The sequence below is a fragment of the Propithecus coquereli genome, unplaced genomic scaffold (assembly GCF_000956105.1).
Source record: "Propithecus coquereli isolate 6110/MARCELLA unplaced genomic scaffold, Pcoq_1.0 Scaffold168, whole genome shotgun sequence".
In the NCBI taxonomy this organism is placed as follows: domain Eukaryota; kingdom Metazoa; phylum Chordata; class Mammalia; order Primates; family Indriidae; genus Propithecus; species Propithecus coquereli.
Genome location: NW_012141413.1, coordinates 1,631,317 through 1,654,548, shown reverse-complemented (window position 1 = coordinate 1,654,548; position 23,232 = coordinate 1,631,317). Strand labels below are relative to the sequence as shown.

The following is a 23,232-nucleotide window of genomic DNA, read 5'->3' as shown; positions in this document are numbered from 1 at the left end:
TTAATTATGTACCCTAATTATGCACGTGAACATAAGAGGAAATGTGTAAGAATTTTCGCAGGAGCATTTAGAATTTGACATTGTTGATAACGTTTATACATCCACCAGCAGGGAAACGGATACATAAATTGTGTAATATTTGCATGAAACACAGCAATGAATGAAAACAAGTTGTTGAAGAAGCCACACAGTATAATGTTTCGATAAAGTTAAAAAATGTACAGTACTATACTGTGTATTGTTTACAGTTGCATAAATATGTAGTAAAAGTAAAAAACACATAGAAAGCATACAGGACAAATTTCTTACGGTGATCCCTTGTGGGCAAAGGAGAGATACAACAGAGAGATGTATTTGTGAAGTTGTTTTTTCCCTTAAATTGAGTGGCTATAGGATAATATATTGAAGATCGATTTATATCTTTTTGTATGTCTAAGATATATGTCATTTAAAATGCTACAAGGCCTACATTAAAAACACCTGGAAAGATAAACACCAATACCTTAACAGGATTGTTCTATCCTGAACCTTTACACAATTAAACAACTTGAATTTTTTTTTAAAAGAAGCTAAAGATGTCTAAAATTTTTCAGTTTTGTAATCAGTGGGCACTCTTCTGATTCAGCTATATCCACAAAATTTACTTTTTATGTTAAAGCAGTGCCTTAGCTACCCAACAATCTCTGGTATAAACCAATGACCACCGGCAGGACCCACTCACTGGCGGTCAACTGAGCACATCAGATGCCAGCTTCTAAGGCTTCTCTCTAGAGACACCACTACCACCTTCTCCCTTATCCTACTTTCCCCTTCCTCGCTGTGCATCTGGGAGCCACCTCCCAGGCTTCTAGAGACGTTAAGGAGAGGTAGGAAACGGAGAGACTGACGCTGGGCTCCTCTCCCACGGCCGGCATCACTACTGTAACTCCATCCTCAGCCAGTGGTTTCTCGAGAGTGCTAAGTGTCTGCCAGAGACAGGACAACTTACTTTCTGAAGCTTTTTGAGGGCTTAAAATAAGTTGTGGAAGTCTTAAAACTTATGCCATTTCCTCAGCAGATGGACCACATGCGAAGATGTCAGCAAGTTCAAATTTAGGAGCTTTCTTTTCCACTTCTTTATTCATGTAATTCAAATCCAGGCCCAACAGTCCTTTATACACACAAACTTGCTTCAATCTGTCTTATATGAATCCATGGACAAAACAAGCAATATTTTACACCTCTGAACCTACAATAAGATTTTTTTTTTTTTTTGAGACAGAGTCTCACTGTGTTGCCCAGGCTAGAGTGCCGTGGCGTCAGCCTAGCTCACAGCAACCTCAAACGCGATCCTCCCGCCTCAGCCTCCCGAGTAGCTGGGTCTACAGGCATGTGCCACCATGCCCAGCTAATTTTTTCTATATATTTTTAGTTGTCTGATTAATTTCTTTCTATTTTTAGTAGAGACAGGGTCTCGCTCTTGCTCAGGCTGGTTTCGAACTCCTGAGCTCAAACAATCCGCCTGCCTCGGCCTCCCAGAGAGCTAGGATTACAGGCGTGAGCCACCACCCAGCCTACAGTAAGATTTTAAAAGCTACCAAGAAGCCTTTCAGAGTTCGAGTCTGGGTCAGCAGGTAATTTATCACATTTCTTAGTCAGATGCTTTCAGCTACAGGTAATCACAAACCTAATTCAACCTGCCTCGAGCAAGAGAGAAATGAACAGCTCACTTCATGGAAAGTCCAGAGGTAGGAAGAGATTGTAGCCTCAGTTAACACAGTCGATGGGGACTTTTCCTTCCCCTAGAATGTTCTTATCTTACATCATCATTACATTATCATTACATCATTCTTGTAGCTGTTTATCCTCAGGCTGGTGGCGTGGTGGCTACACGATTCCTTCTCCTAGCAGCCAAGCGTGGAACGTTTACTTTCCTCCTGTGGCTTGCTTAGGAGAAGGAGGAGCACAAAAGTCCCAGGAAACCTGTCGAGGTCTTGGTTGAACCATTTGCTCATCCTTGCACCAGCGCCTGGCCCACGGGGGAGCTGTCTGGCAAGGCAACCGCTTCCCAACGGGCTTCGACCACACCAGGCCCACTCCTGGAGCTGAGGCTGCTCCTCTGTGCCCAACAGAACGTCACAGAAGCGAGGCGGGATGGTTAAATGGACAACCAACCCCAACATCGGTTCCACCATCACAGACGTGCAGGATGGAGTCTGAGAAGGCTATTGACAGCACGATCACTTGGAGTTTGGGTATAAAGTTAAACCTATCTTTCCTACAGGGTTTCTTCCTCCTTCAAATATCCCAAGAACAGAAATACATTTAGCAGCCCACTGTCGCCAAAATCAAAGCTGCATCAAAAGAGAAAAAGCTCTAGGAGCGGGCAATAGGACCTCCCTTCCGGCACGTGGAAAACCTCTGCCCCTTCGTCCTGACTCAGGCATGGCCTGGAAGCAAGTCCAAGCGCAGTCTCCAGCAGTGCCCTGTTCCAAGTGTGGAGAAATGCGCCTTGCGCAGGGCCCAGGCACAGCCGTGGGGGAGGAGGCCAAGCCTGGGTCTCTGAGCAGCCAGGTCTGGAAGCCACAGGGAACGCGCCCACCCTCGAAGGCGCTCAGCTGACAAGGACAGACATCCTTCAGCCTCCTGGGGATTTTCTATCTTTCCCGGGAGAAACACAAAAAGCCAATTCATTGTCCTCACTAACAACAGGTAAGAACAGAAAGGGGAAGAGCATTTTGAATGGCTACATTTAAACCTAAAACTTCATTTCTTCCAGAAACTTAAGGCAAACACAATAAAACCATTACCCACATACCCTTTTGGAAAGTAAATATATAAAGAATTAAAAAAAGAAAAAGAAAAGAGCATAGAGCCTCTGATCTAAGAGTTTCACTTCAGGGAACATATTCTAAACAAAATGATCTGCAATACATAGAAGCTGTCTCAGCCATGAAGGTGTCATAAGGGAGAAATATTAAACAATATCGAACCACGGGAACCACAGTACAGGAATGGCTGTGTAAGGTACAGTAAATACGCATGAAAGATTATGCGGCTAGTACAAAAACGGCCGTGAGAATCATAAGGCAACACGGAACACTTACATTAAATAATGTGTTCACCGTGGTGTCAACTGTTTACTAAAGCAAATTTTAAAAACATATGCATGAAAAAGACAAAAGAAATCCAAAACTGACAGCAATGGTCACATTAGGAAACCAGGTTTCTGGGGCTCCTTCCTACCCCCGTTAACATATTCATCCCTCAGTTCCCGGGTTCCAGGCCCCCGCAGATGCTAAAATCCAAGAATGCTCAAGTCCCTGATATAAAACAGCATCACATTTGCATATACTTTACGCATATCCTCCCATATATTTTAAATCATCTCTAGCTTCCTTATAGTATCTAATACAATGGAAATGCTATGTAAATAATTATATTGTATTGTACAGGGAATAATGACAAGGAAAAGAGGCCTGTGCTTGTTCAGTACAGATGCAATTTTTTTTTCCAAGTATTTTCCACCTGTGGTTGGCTGAATCCATGGATGCAGAACCTGCAGATACGGACCAACTGCACTGACCAATCACAGCTGACACTTAACGACATACAGGGTGTTCGAGCACTTTCCGTGCAGTAGACATTTCCTCCTCACTACAGCCTTGGGGGTAGTTTCTATCATTATCTCCATTTTATTGCTGAGAGAACCTCTGTTACTTAAACTTCCCATAAAATTGCTGGCCTTGCTCTCCTGAAGCAGGGGCAGGGGTGGGGGTAGCTAGCATCAAAGCCTCCTCCTGCCCACAGCCTTCACCTCTGAGAGGAGGGTCCTGCAACTAAGGACAGAGCAGGGCACAGGACTAGCTCACTGGGGCAGAGCTGTCACAGAGGAGCAGGAAGCTGGAACACTGCCTTGTCTCCCGGTCCCCACATGCCAGGACAATGCGTGGATCCTGGGTTGCTGGGGTGGGGGGAGGAGGCACCGCAGGAAATCTTAGGACTTTGGCTGGGGGCAGGGAGGGGCAGGGAGGGGCAGGGAGAGGTAGGGAGGGGCAGGGAGGGGCAGGGAGGGCAGAGGACGGCCGGCAGGGAGTGGAAGCTGGCTGTGCTCTCAGCATCTGGGAGATGGAATCTCTCTTTGGACTCACTTCTTGGCCTCTTCTTGCCATTAGGATGTTAAGATTTGGGGTTTGGGGGCAGCAGGGAGACAGGGAAGGACAGGGAAGATCCAGTCCTGCTGGGGGAGAACAGGGGGTGGCCAAAGGAATCAGTGCCTGCCTGCTCAGAGAGGTAGCACGAGAGTTAAGGGAGGTGTAAAAATTAGTCTTCAATCTAGTTCTTTTTTCTTATTATTTTTATTTCAGGGTATTATGAGGGTACAAACATTTTGGTTACGTGTTGTGTCTTTGCCTCACCCAAGCGAGGGTTAGAGGCACGCCCTTCCCCCCTACAGTGCTCCCCATGCTCTTTAGTTGTGAATTTAACCCCCATCCTCCTAACCCCTGGAGAGTATTACTGCCCTGTGAGCACCGTAGTGTTTTAGTCAGTCAGTGCCAACTGGACAGCGAGTACAAGTGGAGCCCATTCTTCCGATCTTGTGGTACCAATCTGGTTCTTGTTTTCTCACTTTTGATGGAGATACAAACACAAGAAATCTTCACCTTCCTCTCCCATTTGAAGAAAAACAGTGCAAACACGGGTTATGCGTGGCAGCAGGGACGCGTGGCAGCAGACACGCGGCCTCGGCGTGAGTGGTGGGGACACAGGCAAAGCCTCGTGGTGGCCGCGTGCGCAGGCTGGCTCGCTGCTGCTGAAGCATCCGACTCTAAGCAGCTACTAGACAGCTGCGTTTTATGTGGAAATTTCCAGACTTTTAAACATCAGTAAGTCATTCAAACAAACAAATGAACGATTATTTTTGAAACTGCACGTGGCCAGACTCAGCTCCAGTACCAGCCTGAGGCTCTGAACCGGCCTTCAGCTAGAAGAGCCACCACAAATAACGTGGGCGCTGTCACAAAAGCGCAAATGTAATGTAGAACGACACCCTTGGTTACGGTTGGGCTGCGGAAGCATGATCCAGGTGTAACCTTTACATTAAATTCTAGCAGGATCAAAAGAAAACAGGAAAAACAAAACAGATAATTTGTGAGGGTAGCAGGATTCAAGATAAGTCATTTTTTATTTCTCTTTTTATCACGGTTTATGTAATAAAACAATGACTCTTCCCTATTCTAACGTCGTCTCAGGAAAGTACCAAAAACATATCAAGTGAATTGGGTACAAATAACAGGGTAATTTAGTTGTGGGTCACCCGCACGCTATTAATGACAGGCATTGGTTTCCACTTCTTAGTCTCTAAAGAAGGGGAATCCCTCCTTCTGGGCTGGGGAGTGCAGACACCGGATAAAACCACCTGGGTGCCCGGAGGAAAGTGTGGACAGGTGGTCCCAAGTTCTACAAAGGACAGCGGCTAGGGCTCCACCACGGCTACTAAAAATCGCTCCATTTATGGGCATATGAGAGCTGGAGTTTTAAGGTAGTAACAACGCATTTTTCATAATTTCTTCCACTGCTGGCCATAATAGTAGCTTTGAGAGTGCTCACTGGGTAGCTAAGGGCACACCCCAAGGCCAGCACGGGCTCTGGCAGGAGGTGGCTCTCATGCACACCCTGGCCCAGGCCACACAGGAGATGGGACATGGACCTGCCTCTAGTATCTGAGCTAGGAGGAGAGGGCCACATCCCACAAGCAACTGATAAAGCAAAAAACACGTGAGAAGTTCCGTGTGGCCATCAAAAGGCTTACCAAGAGCTAGCTCAGCCCATATTGGACCACGTGCAGGGATTTCCATTCACACGAATGACCGTAATTAGTAAATATTTTTCCGCAGCCAAACCAAGTACTTCAAGGGTCAGCTTGAGGAAAGCACGAGAGGAAAACCTGGGAAGAAATAAAATGCTCCCGGCCCCTCAGAGGCAGTGGGAGCCCCAGACTGCGCAGGCTGTCCCCTCCCAAGTGGTCACAGCCAACACCGCGACCCAGAAAGGTTTGCCGGAGAGACCCTCTCCCGCCTGGGCTTGTCCCAACCTCCTGCACTTTCGCTAAAGGGAAGGAGACGGTTTGGCCTCAACCACCTTGACACCCTCCCCTTTGGGACCTTGATATTCAGCTCCCAAAGGCTTGGGGATGAGGCTGCCCTGCCTCGGGGTGCAGCCAGCTCAGAACCTGGGTCTGCCTCCTCCAGCTTCTGACAGCCAAGCATCCCGACTCCCGAGCTGCCTCCTTCACCCCCACGCCCAGAGCAGAGGAGGCAGCCACATCCTCTCGCTGTGCCAGCTGCCCAGAGTGACAAGTTCTGCCTCGTGGACAGGGCCAGGGCAGCCAGCATCGGGCTGAGCGGGTGGGGAAGCAGCAGAGACCTGGAAAAGGGAGAGGCCGGATGAGCCATCTACTGTCTCAGGAGTGCCGGGAAAGGGCCTCTCCCGTGTTCCCAGACCCCGCCGCACCCACGTCTCTCCTATTCCCCTGGGGTCGGCCGCCATGGAGGCTCCCGCTGGAGCCCAGGACCTGATCCAAATACACGCTCTGCTTCGTACAATCTGGGGGCTCCTGGGTAAGGTCCTCGGCCCCTCATTTGTAAACAATAATGCATTCAGTCATCAACAAGTGTTTATTAAGTCCTTGCCACACACCAGGCCTGTGAGGTGCTAGAGAAACAGCAGCAAGTAAGACCATCAAAGATGCTCCTGAGGCGTGGCGCTGCCAGCTGCCGGGGTGGGAGCAGGCAGGGTGCAGGACAACCGACGGTGCCGCCCAGCACAGTCGTCCTGAGGACTGAAGTGGGTCACTCTGTGTAAAGCACATGGCACAGGACCTGGTATTTAATAGATGGCGAGGACTGACGCACGCACGGTAGTGACCACTGGTAGCGGGTCGCTGGCCAAGATGGAAAAGGGCTGGGCCAGGCTCGGGGGGCCCAGGCACACAGGGGAGTCGCTCAGTGTTGTGCGGCCGGCTCTGGCAGTGCCCCGAGTTGTGGGAGAAACCCAGGACCCTGGAGGGAGGAGATTCCCGCCCCCCCCCAGGCCACCTACCAACTTGGTGGCAAATTTCAAACTTATGAGCAGAGCAAGACGACGTAAAAGGCCCCAGGACAAGGCCGTGTAACATACTAACAAACGGCGGGCAGAGAGCCCGTGAAAGGAAGGCTCGTGTAAATTTGCTCGGTCGGTGCAAAACTGCCTTCCTCTGGGAAGGCCACGAGCCTCGTCCTGGTTGGAGTGTCCCGTGCCGCACGCCGCACGTCCTGGCAGGGCGAGCAGGGCGGCCAGTCTTCTCCCCACCTCACACACGCGGCCCCCTCAGAGGAGCAAGGAGCTGCCCTCAGCCAAACGGCAGCATCAGCTACCGAGCGTCCCAGACGCGCTCTGCACCGAACGCACAGCGCGGGGCCCGCGCACGGCCAGGGCTGTGACGACAGGAAGGCCTCTGCTGGGCAACAGGGACTCACACCACACAGCCCAGCTCCCAAAAGGTTACAGTCACTGACTCGAGAGAGATCTTCTGATTTCCCCCCAGCAGTTCAAACAGATACACTGGCATCAAGTCTTTGAATATTGACTTTCAAATGAGAGTAAACAGAACCCAGGCGGTTCAGAGTCAGCAGATACAATCCCAGGCGCTGCCGCTGCCAGGCCAGCAGGGGGGCCAGAGCCGGCAGGGACACAAGCAATCCCAGCACAGTCCCAGCCCTCGCCAGAGAGCTGGGTCCCTGGGACATGGACCAGCACCGAGTCCTGCCCCTTATTTTTTATTACTATTAATATTAATAATATTAACACTATTAAGACAGACTTCCTCACACACCTTGAAAAGTCAGACTCCACGGTGTGTTCTGCGTAGTGCACGGACGGGGTCTAATGTTCCCTGTAAATAACGACCACTTGCCTCCAACAGCAAGAAGTGCAAACACTTTGGAGAAAATGACTAGAAAAGCAAATATTTAGTTGCTAAAGCATTTCCTACTGTCCAAGTGTTAAATATGTAAGCCATAGCCACTTTCAAATGGGCTGATCACGTTTTTAACCTAGTGGTAAGATTAAAAAACTATTTCCTTAGCTTGTATTTATCCCATTTAACAGATTTTCTAAAATAAATGTTGACATTAGATACTTGCTTACTTTGACTCCGGACATTAACAAACTACAACTTCTAAAGCAGAAGGAACAATTTGGTTTCTATCTAGACTGACTATATCCTCAACATGAAATCAACTCTCTAGTTTGTGTTATAACTCACCATGCCATCTTTCCAAAAGGGCTCTGTAGGACCCTTTAAAACATACTTTTAGCTTTTATTTTTTACGTTTAGAGGAAAGTTAGGGTTATTCATTCAGTTTTACAGCTATTTTAGAAACCAAAATAAGAATGTCAATGTTGGCACGATGCCATATTGGTTGTTACACATTGGGACAATATTTTCATTTAACACTTTAGTAATCATTTTAAAGAGTAATAGACCCAACTCTGGCAAGTTTAACATCAAACTGCACTAACGGGTTGCTCCTGACGGCTCAGGGGAATTCGTGCTGCCGTTACCAAGACCGGAAAGGGGCTGACACCGACTCACTCCATGTTTAACGCACTTGCCTTTGAAAAGCATGGAAGACCACCACACAGGGATGACCGACCAGCCTAACTATAGGAGTAGAGTACCGGGAGCAGCTCTAAGGTCATTGTTCTCTATGTGATTACTTGACTTAGCTGATACATCCACTCAACAGCCTCTTACACAGCCACTGAAGAACTGCAAACTCTAACAGAAAAGTGTTAAATGTTGACTAATCTGAGCAGAATGATGCTGTACCTATGAAGACACACTGGAATTATAACTATAAAAAATTATATGTGAAAAAAGATTGGAGGTGAATACATAAAAATGTAACAAATGGGTATTAGAGTAACTGAATTAGTCATGTCTTCCCCTTTCCAGCATCCAAACTTTGTTTTCGGGTCACTAAATATGAAATGTCCAGTTTCAAATCGAAAGTATAGTTTATTATATCTCAAACAAGAAGGAGTACAATTAATCAAAGAATGTTCCTAAACTATCGACACAGTTTTGCCATCTTAACGGTAGCTTGTTTATGCCAGCAGCAAAGAAGCCTCGAGAGCCAGTGGCGACAAAATCGAGAAAGGCTTTTTCCACAGCTGTTGCAAATTGGATATTTTTCCTTGCTAGAAGTGGTCCAAAGCCTGGAAGATGTGGTAGTCAGCTGATGTGAGGTCTGGAGAATATGGTGGACGATAGAGAGTTTCCAAGTCCAGCCTCTGTAGTTTTAGCAGCATTGTTTATGTGACATGTGGTTGAGCCTTGTCTTGCAAGAGGATTGGCCTGTCTCTATTGACCAGTCTCTGCTGCTTAATCACAAAAATCCTCACATTTCATCCAATTGGTTGCAGTAGACATCTGCTGTAATCCACTGACCAGGTTTCATGAAGCTGTAGTGGATAATACCAGAGCTGGACCATCAAACAGACACCATTAGCTTTTTTTGATGACTATACGGTTTTGGACTGTGTTTCGGCACTTCATCTTTATTCAACCACCATGCCGAACACTTGCAATTGTCAAAAAGAATCCATTTTTTATCACATGTAACAATATGGTATAGAAATGGTTCTCCTTTATGTCATAATAGCAAAGAAAGGCAAGCTTCAAAATGAATTCTCTGCTGACATTCATATAATCGTAGTGTGTCTTCATAGATACAACATCATTCTTTACCTCACCAATTTGTTTCAAATGGTCCAATGTTGGAATAGTAACGTCAAACCTTGCTGCTAATTCACATATAGGTTGAGATGGATTTGCTTCCAGCACAGCTTTCAGCTCCTCATTACCCATCTTGGTCTCAGGTCACCCACATGGCTCATTTTCAAGTTAAAATCACCAGAATGGAATTCCTCAAACCTTTGACGTACTGTGTTTTCATCAGCCACATCCTTCCCAAATACTTCGTTGATATTTTGAGCTGTATGCGGGGCATTCGTTCCCCGACGGAACTCATTTTCAAAAATAACACGAAGTTTTGACTTATCTGTGGTTTTGAAAAAATTGCTCTAAAAAAATATGAAAGATAATCACAAGCCAAACGTATGTTTGAAAGACTGAGTGAGGATGTACCTTCGCAATAAAAATAAGTGTCAAAGTGAAGTGTCAGAGATAACAACTGTCAAACTTAGTACCTAAGGAAATCAGACATTTCATACTTAGTAACCTAATACTATGACTATTTAAGGGATGGTTTGTGTCCTAAAGCACCCTGGAAGGAACACCATAGCTGGCCCCACCTCGGAGACAAAGCGTTATGAATGTCAATGTTGAGACTGCCCCAGGATCCAGTCCTGGGCAGTGCCCGTCACTAAGTCACGACCACATCCATCTGTCACCAAGAACCATGTCTCCCCACGCCGCTGAGAGAAAACACCGAGACGTGTCACCATCCGCTCCCCACTGCACCACACACCAGCAGCTGCACCCCAATGCCTACTCAAAACCGCAACATGGCTAGATCCCAATCTTACTGAAATATAAGACGCATTTAACTCTTTATAAAAATTTACCGTGCCATTTGCAGTTTGGTATGAAGGAAATGAGACAAGATGCCAAAATTGAAAGGCAAAGCAAGCTGGGCACAGTGGCTCATGCCTGTAATCCTCAGCCTGGGCAAAAAAGCCAGACCCTATCTTCATAACAATTAAGTGTGGTGATGCATACCTGTAGTCCCAGCTATTCGGGAGGCTGAGGCTATGGTGAGCTATGATGAAGCCACTGCATTCTAGCCTGGGCAACAAGGCAAGACTGTCTCCTTAAAAGAAAAAGGAAAGAAAGAAAAAGGTAAAGTAGAAATTCAGACTGCCCTGTCGTCTTCTAATATTGTGCTCCAGCACATTTAACTTCATATTCAATCCCACAGGGCACAGGCCACAGAGAACATCACTGTGGAATATTCTCCTAATGTTCTCACAGGTCCCACGACGTCTGGGACACAGGCCAGTCATCATCTCGTCCATCACCACGGGGCCAGTGGGTGCAAACCACGCCAACGCCTGCCACCGACTCACTGATGCTGGGGGCCCACAAGGCTGGCCATTTTCGGCCCTTACCTGCAGCCAGACTAATGCAGTGATAATGCCCTTCCCTTTTAGGACTTTATTTTGGTCTTCCTATGTTGTGATGAATCAATTCTCACATCTTATTTCGTCACAGGAAGAAGCTAAGTACAGAATTACAGATTACGAGAAAAGCTTGCCTGTCTCTTGAATATATATGATGACATTTTTCATTCCTTGCTTGTATTATATCTTTGAAGTTACACAAACCACAAAATAAACAAGCAAATAAGATGACAGGTACACAGAAATGCCCAGTTCTGTAAGCACACTATTTGAATAAGATGAGAGCAAACCATCAGAAGTAAGGGTTGCAGCAAGAACAGGAGGACAGAAAGCTTTTCACACTTTGCAAGTGAAAACAGCAAAGCCACGTGCTTCCAAATGACCTGTGAGCACACGGGGCAGGTGTGCACCTAGATTATGGGGAATCCCATGTACCATACTCAGCAATAAAAAGTTGTTGATAAACACAGCATGTACAAATGTGAAGTCCATTTTACCCTGTGTAAGACGCCAAACTCAAAAGGCTGCATGATGTATGATTCCATTTCATATAACATTCTGGAAAAGGCAAAATCCTAGAGACAAACACATCAGTAGAGGTCAAGGCCTGGGGAAGGGGGAGAGGAGATTAACTTCAAGGAGGCAGCCCCAGGGGCAGTGGGAACACGCTACAGCCTGCCTGATGCTGGTCTCCCATGTGACCATGTGCAAACACGTAACCCTGAACACCAAAACAGCTGAATGCTATCGTACGTCAACTATATCTCATTAAACCCGATTTTACAATTTTTAAGGAAACCACATGCAAGAGAAAAAGTGAAATTCCAGTTTCAGTGCACACTCCTGTAAGTCCAAGGCTGGCCATCCATGTGCCCAATGCTACCTGAACCCCCACCCTACCCCTACCAAAAGGAGGATCATTCTGGGCCTCAGTGAACCAAGACCAAAAGTCCAACAAGCTTCTGTCCTTTAAGAAAATATGTAAGTTTCAGAAATGGTGCTGGTATTCATGAACACTGCTTCCTGTAACCACTGAGTGTCTGAAAGTCCTCATCAGAATGACTAGCACTTGCTAAATTTTAAAGGTAAAGTTTAGACGCAAATTCTGGTCATGTACATGGACCATATCAACTTTACTTCTAGATTTCAGCTGTTGTCCTGATTTTGTGTAAAGGAACCCCAATTAAACTTCATAACTGTATAAACCACACCCCCGGCTCCTACCAGCCCCTGCGATCTCCAGTCTTAAATTCCAGAGATTAGATGACGCCTCTGCATGGCGGCTAATGAGCCTTAATACTCTAAGAGTCAAGGCTTGAGACAGGCTTTTCAGAATAAACTTATTTTTCCAGCACAGTAGATTTTCTTGCCAAGCAAGATTTGATTTCAAAATTGCACTAAGTTCTAGAAATTCAGGTTTCTTTCTTGCATGCTCCCACATTTCAGCAGAGTATTAGGAAACTTTCTGACCCATGCTCCTGCCCTCTGGGATTTGGGTAGAAGACAATGTACCAGGGAGAATTATACTCACAGTGCTAGGGCTCTGGCCCTCTGGAACCCGGCAGATCCTCCGACGGGATTGTTTTTAGTTGAAGAATTGTGGCAAGCAACCTGTGAGAGCGTGCATGTATCCACAAGCTCCGTATCCTGCTTTTGACCAATTCCCTAAAATAATAATTTTCTTTTCACAAGACGACTGCAGCAACATGATGGAACTGGAGGTCACTGCATTAAATAAGCCTGGCACAAAAAGACTAAGGTCGCAAGTTTTCACTCATATGTGGGAGCTAAACACGTGGCCCTCGTGGAGGTGGACAGTGGAATGGTGGTTACCAGAGGCCAGGAAGGGAAGGGGAGAGGGAGGGAGGAAGAGAAGGTATACCTAGAAGGAATAAGTTCCAGTATTTGGTGGTACAGTAAGAAAATTATGGTCAACAATAATTTACCATGTATTTCAAAATAGCTGGAGAGAAAATCTGTCACGTTCCCGACACAAAGAAAAGATAAACGTTTGAGGTGATGGATATCTCAATGACCATGATCTGATCATCACACGTTGTATACATGCAGCAAATACACGCGGATCCCCAAAATATATACAACTGTATCAGTAAAATTTTTTTGAGAGAACTGTCTCTAAATAGCCTAGATTTTTCTACAATGAGAATTTGTCCTCATATAAACCAGAAAAAGGAGTCGTATGAGAGGACAGGAGCAGCACTAGCAGCTAGCAAGACACCTACAGGCTCTAAGGTGAGGACGTGCCTGGGGCCAGGTGAGCAGTCGTTGGCCAGCAGATGCTTTGGGGACTTCAGCGTTATTGGCACCCTTAGATGGAAGGTTCTACCAGGTTTGACATCAAAAAATATCACAATTTTTTAAGGCCAAAAATTGTACTTCTTCTACCTGATACAGTCCCGAACAAATCACACGGCAAGAAATATTCTAAGTTTTAAATAAAAACCATGATACAAAATTCCATTTACAGTACTATCTCAAGTATGTTAGAGACAAAAAAAATAAATAGGATAAATGGAAAGAAATGCAAATACTCAAAAATATTAAGTAGTTTCAGAATAAGGATTTTCCTAAGCTTTCTTTATAGAAATGTTTAATTCTTTAAGATATATTTTTAACATTCCAGTTTGTTAGAAATACTAATGTCACTTAACAAACATGGTACAGCATTAGGTACCATGCTGGTAGGTTTTGTTTGGGGGGGGTTATTTATTTAGGTTGGTGCAAAAGTAATTGCATTGTCAGACCGTGAATTTTAAATCATTGTAACCAGGTTCAAACACATCTTTATTAATCAAAATGGGAACAATTACAATCAACACATTTTTGCCAGTGAGAAATAAGTTTGTTCATTCCTGCAGTATAAAAATCCGTGCTTCAGGATTCCATGAACTCTTGGCATTTTCTGCATCCTGCTGGTCGTCGAAGCATTTTCCCTGCAAAAATTGTCAAGATGCTTGAAGAAGTGGTAGTCGGTTGGCGAGAGAGAGGTCAGGTGAGCAGGGTGCATGAGGCAAAACTTCACAGCCCAATTCGTTCAACTTCTGAAGTGTTGGTTATGCGACGTGCGGTCAGGCGTCATAGTGGAGAAGAATTGGGCCCTTTCTGCTGACCAATGCCGGCTGCAGGCGTTGCAGTTTTCCGTGCATCTTGTTGATTTGCTGAGCAGACTTCTCAGAAGTCATGGTTTCGCTGGGATTCAGAAAACTGTAGTGGATCAGACCGGCAGCAGACCATGGAACAGTGACCATGACCTTTTTTGGTGCAAGTTTGGCTTTGGGAAGTGGTTTGGAGCTGCTTCTCAGTCCAACCACTGAGATGGTTGTTGCCAGTTGTCGTATAAAATCCACTTTTCGTCGCACATCACAATCTGATCAAGAAATGGTTCATTGTTGTGTACAAGAAGAGAAGGCGACACTTCAAAATGATGATTGTTTTGATTTTCAGTCAGCTCATGAGGCACCCACTCATCGAGCTTTTTCACCTTTCCAATTTGCTTCAAATGCCGAACGATCTGATTGTAGAATGGTCGACACTGTTCTTCGGCAGCTTCTCGTGTAGTTGTAAGAGGATCAGCTGCGATGATTGCTCTCAATTGGTCATTGTCAACTTCCAATGGCTGGCCACTGCGCTCATCTTCCTGGCTCTCATCTCCTTTGCAAAACTTCTTGAACCACGACCGCACTGTGCGTTCATTAGCAGTTCCTGGGCCAAACGTGTTGTTGATGTTGCAAGTTATCTCAACTGCAACCCGTTTTGAACTTGAATAAGAAAATCGCTCGAATTTGCTTTTTGTCTAACATCATTTCTGTAGTGTAAAATAAATATAAAATAAACAGCAAGTAGTAAGTCATTAGCAAAAAAACATAAAGTGAGAAATGTGCATTAAAATGATGTATAATATAACCACATTTACGAATGCATTCCAATATCAAATGGCAAATTTCAAAAATGTTAAAACTACAATTACTTTTGCACCAACCTAAATACTAGTTTGGTAAACCTAAGATGAGACCCTGATATGCACTAGTTATAAGATTTGGAAGATAAAATTTGCCCATCACATAAAGAAATGTGTAAACATGCCCAAGAAAACTGGCAACAACAAAATCCTGATTTTTTTTCCTTTCCCATCTTTCCTTCTGATTAGTTTCACTCTCCCACTACACACCACCTTCCTTAGAGGATTCTAATCAGGGTGTAGATTGAAATCCAAACTCTATTTCTTTAAGGAAATACTTAAATAGTGCTTCTATGCATCATGCACCACTGTAAGCACTTTATAAATCTCATTGCATCTGGGCCACTCTCCAGGTTGGCATCCACAGCATCTTGCTCCACCCCTTCCCCACCCCTCTAGTGGGCCAATAACTCAGCCTCCCAACCTCTCCAGGTGCCTAGACCATGCTCACAGGGACCTCTCATCCTCTGTTCATCTCTCCCTGAGACATGATCCCTACTTCTGCCCCCCAATACTTCTCCAAAATCCACTCGTCAAAGACCACGGCAAGCCAAATCCTGCCTTCATTAGACCTTCCCAAATCCTCCTGGTCAGAACTGTTCCCTTCACCCATTCTGCTCTGCGGTACTGGAGGTACAAACAGTTTGTGAAGAACACAATCCCTCACAGGAATTAAGCCTAATGGTTTATACCACCCTTCTCTCTCTTCCTCTCCCCACACTGCCTGGTTCCTGTCCTTCTGCATGATAGATGCTGCTCAACACGTCATGCCATATACATACGGCCATTTCATCTACAAGACAAAGACAGACCTTAAAGAGCAGTGTTCAGTGGCGCCTACTATGCACAGAACGCCATATATTGCCCCATGATATTTATTACCAAAATTATTATAAGTGCCATGTTATTATTGTCATTTACTGAGTATTTTCCATGTGCGAAGTACTGTGCTAAGCACTTTAAATGTCTTATAAGTTAGCATATCCCCTAAAATTAGCCCTTAGAAGAAGGGCTCACCTTACAGTCAAGTCATTATAATGCTCTCATATTATGGAGGGTTCTCCAGTTTTTGAAATACAATATTCTGTTTGAGGACGACACACTAGCCTGAACTAATTCAGTCACGCTAGTTTTAGGTGTTTATAACAATCGTCTGATAAACTATTTAAAAAGGAGACAAGGAGATAAACAAATTTAACATAGATATATTCACGATTCCTAGGGCGTAACTTTGCAACTGCTATCGCTAGAAAATTTGTAAATAAGCTTTAGTAAGATCACTTTTTGGAAAAAAAAAAAAAGCAACACAGCAAGTTGTCATGTTACGGAAGCACAAGTATACTATTACGGGGCGGGGGGGGACACACAAAGTGTTTGAGAGTTAGTGATTGAGGCTGCGGATAAAATTTCCAGTGCTCACATCACAGAGGGATTCGGAAAGCTCTGCATAGCAAATATCTCCAAGGAGGCAAAGATAACACGCTCCGGAAACTGTTTAGAGCTACGAAAAGCAACTCTAATGAAGACACACATACTGGAGTTGGGGACACCAGTCCAGAGTTTCAGTACAAGTGTTTTGTTACACGAGAAAGTAGAAACATTACAATGACACATCACATATTCACACTTCAGATCGCACGCTATAACTAAACACCGTCCTTAAAAGCTAACCCCACGTGAAGAAGCCTCTCTGCCACGACCGGGCCCCTCAGGGCACCGCGGCTCAGGGAGGGCTGGCGCAGGCTGTGGATGCTCGTTAAGGGAGCCCCTCTGCTCCCGTTTAGACCCTTCAATTTCATACAAACTTCACCACATCAAGAGAGAGTGATGAGTATACTAGAGAGAGACTAGGAATTGAAGAACAGCCCTCTGCTTGTGTTCTCTTGTGACACACGTATTAAATGAACTGGAGGAATGGTTAGAGCCACAAAGACCTAGAACCTCCATCTCCTGTATTTGATCTGAGCCTTTTTGGTTTGCTCCCAAATTCTCAGCTAGAATATCCTCATGGGAACAGCATGAGTTGTGCAAGTGTCAGAACACAAAATATTGAGGAGGAGTATTTTGGGAATAATGACTCTTATTTTTAGGTGAATTTACTTAATCCTAATAGCAATAAGTGTAACCTTTCAAAAGACATTATGCCTCCGGGTTCTTCCCCAGGGGCAGGGCCTGTCTGCAGCACGGGAGCGTCAGGAGGGCAGATGCCTGGGAAGAGCACCGAGCCGCCCCCACAGCGCCCGGGCTGCCTCCCCACCGCGCCCAGACACGCCGCGGCATCTCTGCGGGCTCATCCCGCTGTGGACACAGCGCCCTCAGGTGTCTCTTTTTTAAAGTGAAGTTGTTGGATAGGCTACATGCAAATGAAAGGTTTTCTTTTAGGTAATTTAAGCTTTTATTCAATTACATACGAGAATGAAAATATAATCTCTCATTTAATAAGATGATAAAACAAAATAAAATAATGTGAGCATAGGCTACATGCAAATGAAAGGTTTTCTTTTAGGTAATTTAAGCTTTTATTCAATTACATACGAGAACAAAAATATAATCTCTCATTTAATAAGATGATAAAACAAAATAAAATAATGTGAGCAGTCAGATAACCTAGTCATATTTTTGCTCGAAATTGTGACCCCTTCTAAACTGTAACATTGTCACGGGTAGTTTGACGGGGACCTGTATTGGGGATGTTTTGAGAACCACATTTCCTATCATAGAAAACAGAATTCTTGACCTTGACGGTACCAAATGCCCACACCTTTCACTGCCCTGTTCTTCCAGCGGCTGGAAGGCGATCTCTTGGGCCATACAGACCTGGGTGCCAATGTCCTTGACTCACCTGAATGTGCATGGCGCCCTCTACTGCTTCTTGGAGGCTAGAACAGCCACTGATGAGGGACACCTGCTCTTCCACACTCAAGGAGCCTCTCAGAGAACCTGCCTCCTCCAGTGACTTCAGTTCCCTTCTGCAAAGGAGTAGAGAATGATCACTGAGTATCCAAAACCAAATTAAAAGCAAACAAAGCTCAACAACAGTAATCACCAGGGAAAAGCAAATCAAAACCACAATGAGAAGCTGCCTCACACCCATTAGGATGAGGGCTACTACCAAAAAAGCAGAAATAACAAGCATTGGCAAGGACGTGGAGGGGCCAGAACTGTTGAGCACTGTTGGCGAGACTGTAAAGGGGGTGGCCACTATAAAAGACAGCGTGGCTTTTTCCCCAAAATTAAAGTAGAATTACAATGTGACCCAGCAATCCCATTTCTGGGTATTTACCCAAAATAATGTAAAGCAGGGTCTCAAAGAGACATTTGCATACTCACCTTCATAGCACTATTCACAACAGCCAAGAGGTAGGAGCAACCTAAGCGTCCACTGACAGACGCATAGAAAACGAAATGTTGTGTATTCACACAACAGAATATCATGCAGCCGTAGAGGAGGAGGAAATTCTGACACATACTACAGACAGATGAATCTTGAGGACCTTATGCTACATGAAATAAGCCAGACACAAAAGGCCAAATACTGTATGATTCTACCTATAAGAGGTACCTACAGTGGTCAGAGTCAGAGACAGAAACTAGCATGGTCCCAGCTGCCAGGCGCTGGGGCTTGAGGGAATGGGGAGTTTGTGTTTAGTGGGTGAGGATGAAACAGTCCCAGAGATGTGCTACCATCACCATCATTCAACAATGTAAACGTACCTACCCGTACTTAAAAGTGGTTAGGAGAATAAATTTGTTATATATACTTTTACCCAATTAAACTTTTAATTGAAATTTTGAAAAATAAAGGATGCAATGAGCCCTGAGGGTGGGGATTGGAAAGCAGTGGTTCTTCATCCTTGTGCTTGAGTCAGTCCCCAGGTGTGGAAGGGTTGAAAGAAGGTATCTTATACTCAGGGTGGCCTTTGTGGAATGTGGCCTGTGAGGTCCCTCAGGGCCCTGAACTTGGAGGGGCCCATGCTGGGTTTAATGCTCTGCTGTCACCTTCTGAAAATTCTTACGGAATTTTGAACAAGGGGCCCGACATTTTCATTTGCACCGAGCCGCGCAGATTATGTGGACCGTGCTGCTTATGCTTCACGACAGGTTACATAAACCAGGCAGAATATGTGTGCACGCACGCACACACGAGGTTGCCTAAGGATCAATGCCCGTGCCTTCCAAAGAACTCTGTGGACTTTTTGCCAGTAAGTCGAATAATTTTTACATCATTTCATGTCACAGATTTTATCTTTAAGTTGTCGATGCTCTTCAGCCAAAAGCTGAAGTGGAACCAGTGGGGTCGGCGCAGTGAGGAGGACACACCGTGCGTGGGGGCGCCGTGGTGCATCTCAGGAAGAGGGTGCCAGAGAAAGCCTGGAACCGGGTTTGGGCTCTGGTGGGGAGATTTGGAGGAGTATCTCGGGAAGGGGGGCCCCCTAGATCACATGCCGTGAGAAAGCCAAGGCAATCTGAAGGTTGGGGATGTCAACAAATCTCATCTGTATGGAGGGGAGGCCAGACCGGAGATAAAGGCGGCGTGGGCAAAGAAGTAGCAGTCACTCGTTTTAGCCAAGAGAGCAGTGGGTGGCACGCCGCCCCGTTTCTGTCTGTGCTTAGGCAAATTCATGAAGCAGCCTTGCTTTGCCTAATTCTGTTTTGGTCTAAGAATGACCCTGTCTGAGGTTGCTTATGTCCAACAGGTGAAGGCAAAAAATACCAAGATACACTGAAATACAAATAGGTTTCTATGGTATCTTTAGCAAAAAGAAGCTTCAAGGAAAAGATAATGAGTCCTCTGTTGATGAGGCAGAAGCAAAGTCTCTCCCGCTTCAGAGTCAGCAAGGACAAAAAAGCACCTATAGGCATCCCCACACATGGGACTGGGCTTACTTTTTTTTTTTTTTTTTTTTTTAAAGGAGGGGGAGAATGTATGAGGTTATTCTCATGTAAGTAATTTTGAATATCTGCAATATATCAACTTAAAAAAAAAAAAACCCTTAAAATAAGTCCAGAAAATAGCTGTCTTATTTTGGAGGACAAGCATGCAGAGGTCCCTACTTGGACCTCATCACCCACAGAACAGCTCAATGCTGGGTACCCAATATCCCTGACCACCCTCAATGGGCAGGTATTTTTAAATTTTTACATAAAACTAATTACTTAAAGCAGAAGCTTATAAAATAGTGAGAAACACACAAAACAAAGCGTGTGTCTGAGCCAGTTCACCAGAAAATTTATATTAGCTGTATATGGTGTTGTGAGGTGTCTTAGCAACAGATTAGTTAAGATTTAAAAGTTTGATGACTAAAATCAAGAAAGCTGGCAAGGTAAGTGCCAGCAAATAGATATCTGAAACATCACTGAGGAAAATACAGCAGAAAGAGTCACAAGAGAATGTTCCCCTGCTAAGATAAAAGGGAAAGGCAAAAGTTCACAGGTCTGAGGTTCACGTGATTACACATCAGTGACGCCCAGCAGGCCTCCTGCATGGACACCGGGCACCTGTTCCCTGCATCATCAGGGCAGAGCACTATGTGACGCAAAGGTCATCTCTTTCCCATTTCATAGTATGTGTCTGATCCAGCTTTCAAAAATGTTTAGTTATACAACTCTAAATATACTGAAAACCCTTGAATTGTACACTTTAAATGAGTCCATTGTATGATATGTAAATTGTATCTCAGTAAACTGGCGTACTAGTTTCCTATAGCTGCTGTAACAAATGATTGCAAACTCAGTGGCTTAGAGAATACAAATGTGTTACCTTACAGCTCTGGTCAGAAACCTCAGCGAGGCGGACAGCACAGTGGCGGTGGGGCTGCCTTCCTGCTGGAGGCGCCAGGGTGGAATCTGTCCCTGGCCTTTTCTGGCTTCCAGAGGCCGCCTGCACCCCGGCCCATGGCCCTCTGCACCCTTCACAGCCAGCAATCTCCACTCCCGCCTCTGTCCTCACGTCTCCTTTGACTCTGCTGTCTCCTTTTGTCCCTTATGAGGACCCTTGTGACTACATCAGGCCAACCCAGGTAACCTCCTCATCTTGCCATCCGTAATGGAATCACGTCTACAAAATCCCTCTTGCCATGTAAGGAAATACCTTCCCCGGTTCCCAAGACTAGGACATAGACATCTTTGGGGGAGCCATTATTCTGCCTACCACACCTGTTCAAAAAAACTTCCAGAATATGTAATGTATATAAGAATATCCTGTATAATCAGTGTCCAAACTATGCTTGTATAATAAGAGGCCTTACCTAGTAACGCCACTGCAGATATTACCCCACTATATTCCCACCTCCACTGGCTGTTGAGAAATTTATTGTCAACTTGTCATTCCTTTATAAGTAATCTGTCTTTTCTCTCTAGCTGTTTTTAAGATTTTCCCCCTTGTGGCGTGGTGTTTGTCAGTTTCACGATGCTGTACCTGGGTACAGACGTACTTTCTATTTACCCTGCTGGGGACACGTCATTCTTCCAGAATCTGAGGATTTGCGTCTTTGCCGTGAACTCTTCATCATTAGATCTTCACAGATGGCTTCTTTCCTGGCTCTCTAAATCTTTCAGAACTCTAACGACATGGATGGTAGACATTCTATCCTCCATGTTTAACCACTTTTCCACATTTTCATCTCTTTCTCTCTCTCAATTACATCTTAAATAACGCCCTCTGCTCTGACTTCAGTTCACCGTGCTCATAATGCTCGTTTCTCATGTGTTTGGGGTTTGGCTCACGAGCGGCTGTTCACTGAACTCTGAGGATCCCACGAGCCATTGGCTTAAGGTACGTTGCTCCGGAGACGACGACGGCATTTTGTTTCTGCCAGGCACCTGGGGCTGCCAACCAAGGAACCAATGTGAATTCTTGCCTTGGGGTGTTCCAGACCACACAGGTAGTATGAATTTGGACTCTGGAACTTTGAGAGTTGCTTCAGGGTTATAAATCCTCAGAGAAACACGTCCTCCCCGACACCCAGAGTCAAGGCCGGGTAGACGAGCCTCCACTGGCAGGTAGTGATTTTTGTCTTAACCGTCCCTTCCACTGAGGATGTAGCCCTTTGGGAATTCTGGCTTCAGTCAGGGGTCTCCAGTTTGACCCCTCACCGTGTGCAGACTAAGGCTGGCCGATACGACCAAAGCTCCAGACGAGCAGGACTGGTGAGTGTCCTCAGAGCAGCCATCGACTCCGGCTCTCAGCACCTCCGGGACTGGTGCTCCCACGGGGGCCTCTGAGAGCATCCATGACGTTCTTGCCAGCTCACGGTGCATTATTTTAAAACACCTCTAAGAGTTTTACGCCGTATTTTGAAGTGGAAAGGGTTTCCAGGATACTTACTTTGTTTGCCATACTGCCAGAAATGGAATTTTAGACCATTTCTTTAAAGTCCAATATTCCTAGGCACTCTTGCACATTTGACATTTCATGAGAAAAGGGAGATATTTACCATCTTCATTTTAGTAACTAACGATAAGTTATTCAATGTGAATATGATCCCTGTTATACAAATAAATTTATGACGCACAGTTATCAACCAATTACATCACGATTCTTGTCTACATGTGCAGAGAAGAAAACGCTACTGATTTTTAGGGTTATCAGTACTGAGGCCTACTCATTTGTTTCCTAGTTTTGTAATTTAAAAAAAATATGTGATTCAAGAATTCACTCGAATCTAATAAACTTAGCCTTAAAAACAATTAGAGATACTGATGAAATAAATCAAGACAAAAAGGACGTTTCTTTTTTATTTAGTCTCACCTATTCATTTTGGTGCCAAAGAAATCAAGGCCCAACGAGGTCACAGACTGGCCCAGGACACAAGGCTGTCAGAAGCAGGACAAACTAACACCAGTCTCTTTCTCCTAAGCCACAGTTAACAGGAACCACTCTTCCTTATTCTTCCTACCAAAACACACAGTCTCTCTCATTAAAAAAAAAAAAATCTTGTCTGATGGGATGTACTTACAGGACTAATTGGCACAATTTATTGGCTTAAAATCTGCAGATTCCAGGTACCCAACACAGCAAAGAGAACAGGAGGAATTTGCACCCACTCCCTCCCTCGGGAGCGCTAACTCCGGGTCCCCAGCCTGTC

The 23,232-nt window shown here is 45.1% G+C and overlaps 1 protein-coding gene across 1 annotated transcript in view; it reads right to left on the bottom strand.

Annotated features, from left to right (window-relative positions):
- The window catches only part of CRYL1 (crystallin, lambda 1), a 126,487-nt gene that overhangs the window by 54,903 nt on the left and 48,352 nt on the right, over positions 1 to 23,232 (bottom strand). Inside the window, exon 2 of the mRNA XM_012641732.1 lies at positions 17,988 to 18,114. Coding sequence (XP_012497186.1) covers positions 17,988 to 18,114 — 127 coding nt within the window. The remainder of the gene's footprint in view (positions 1 to 17,987; positions 18,115 to 23,232) is intronic.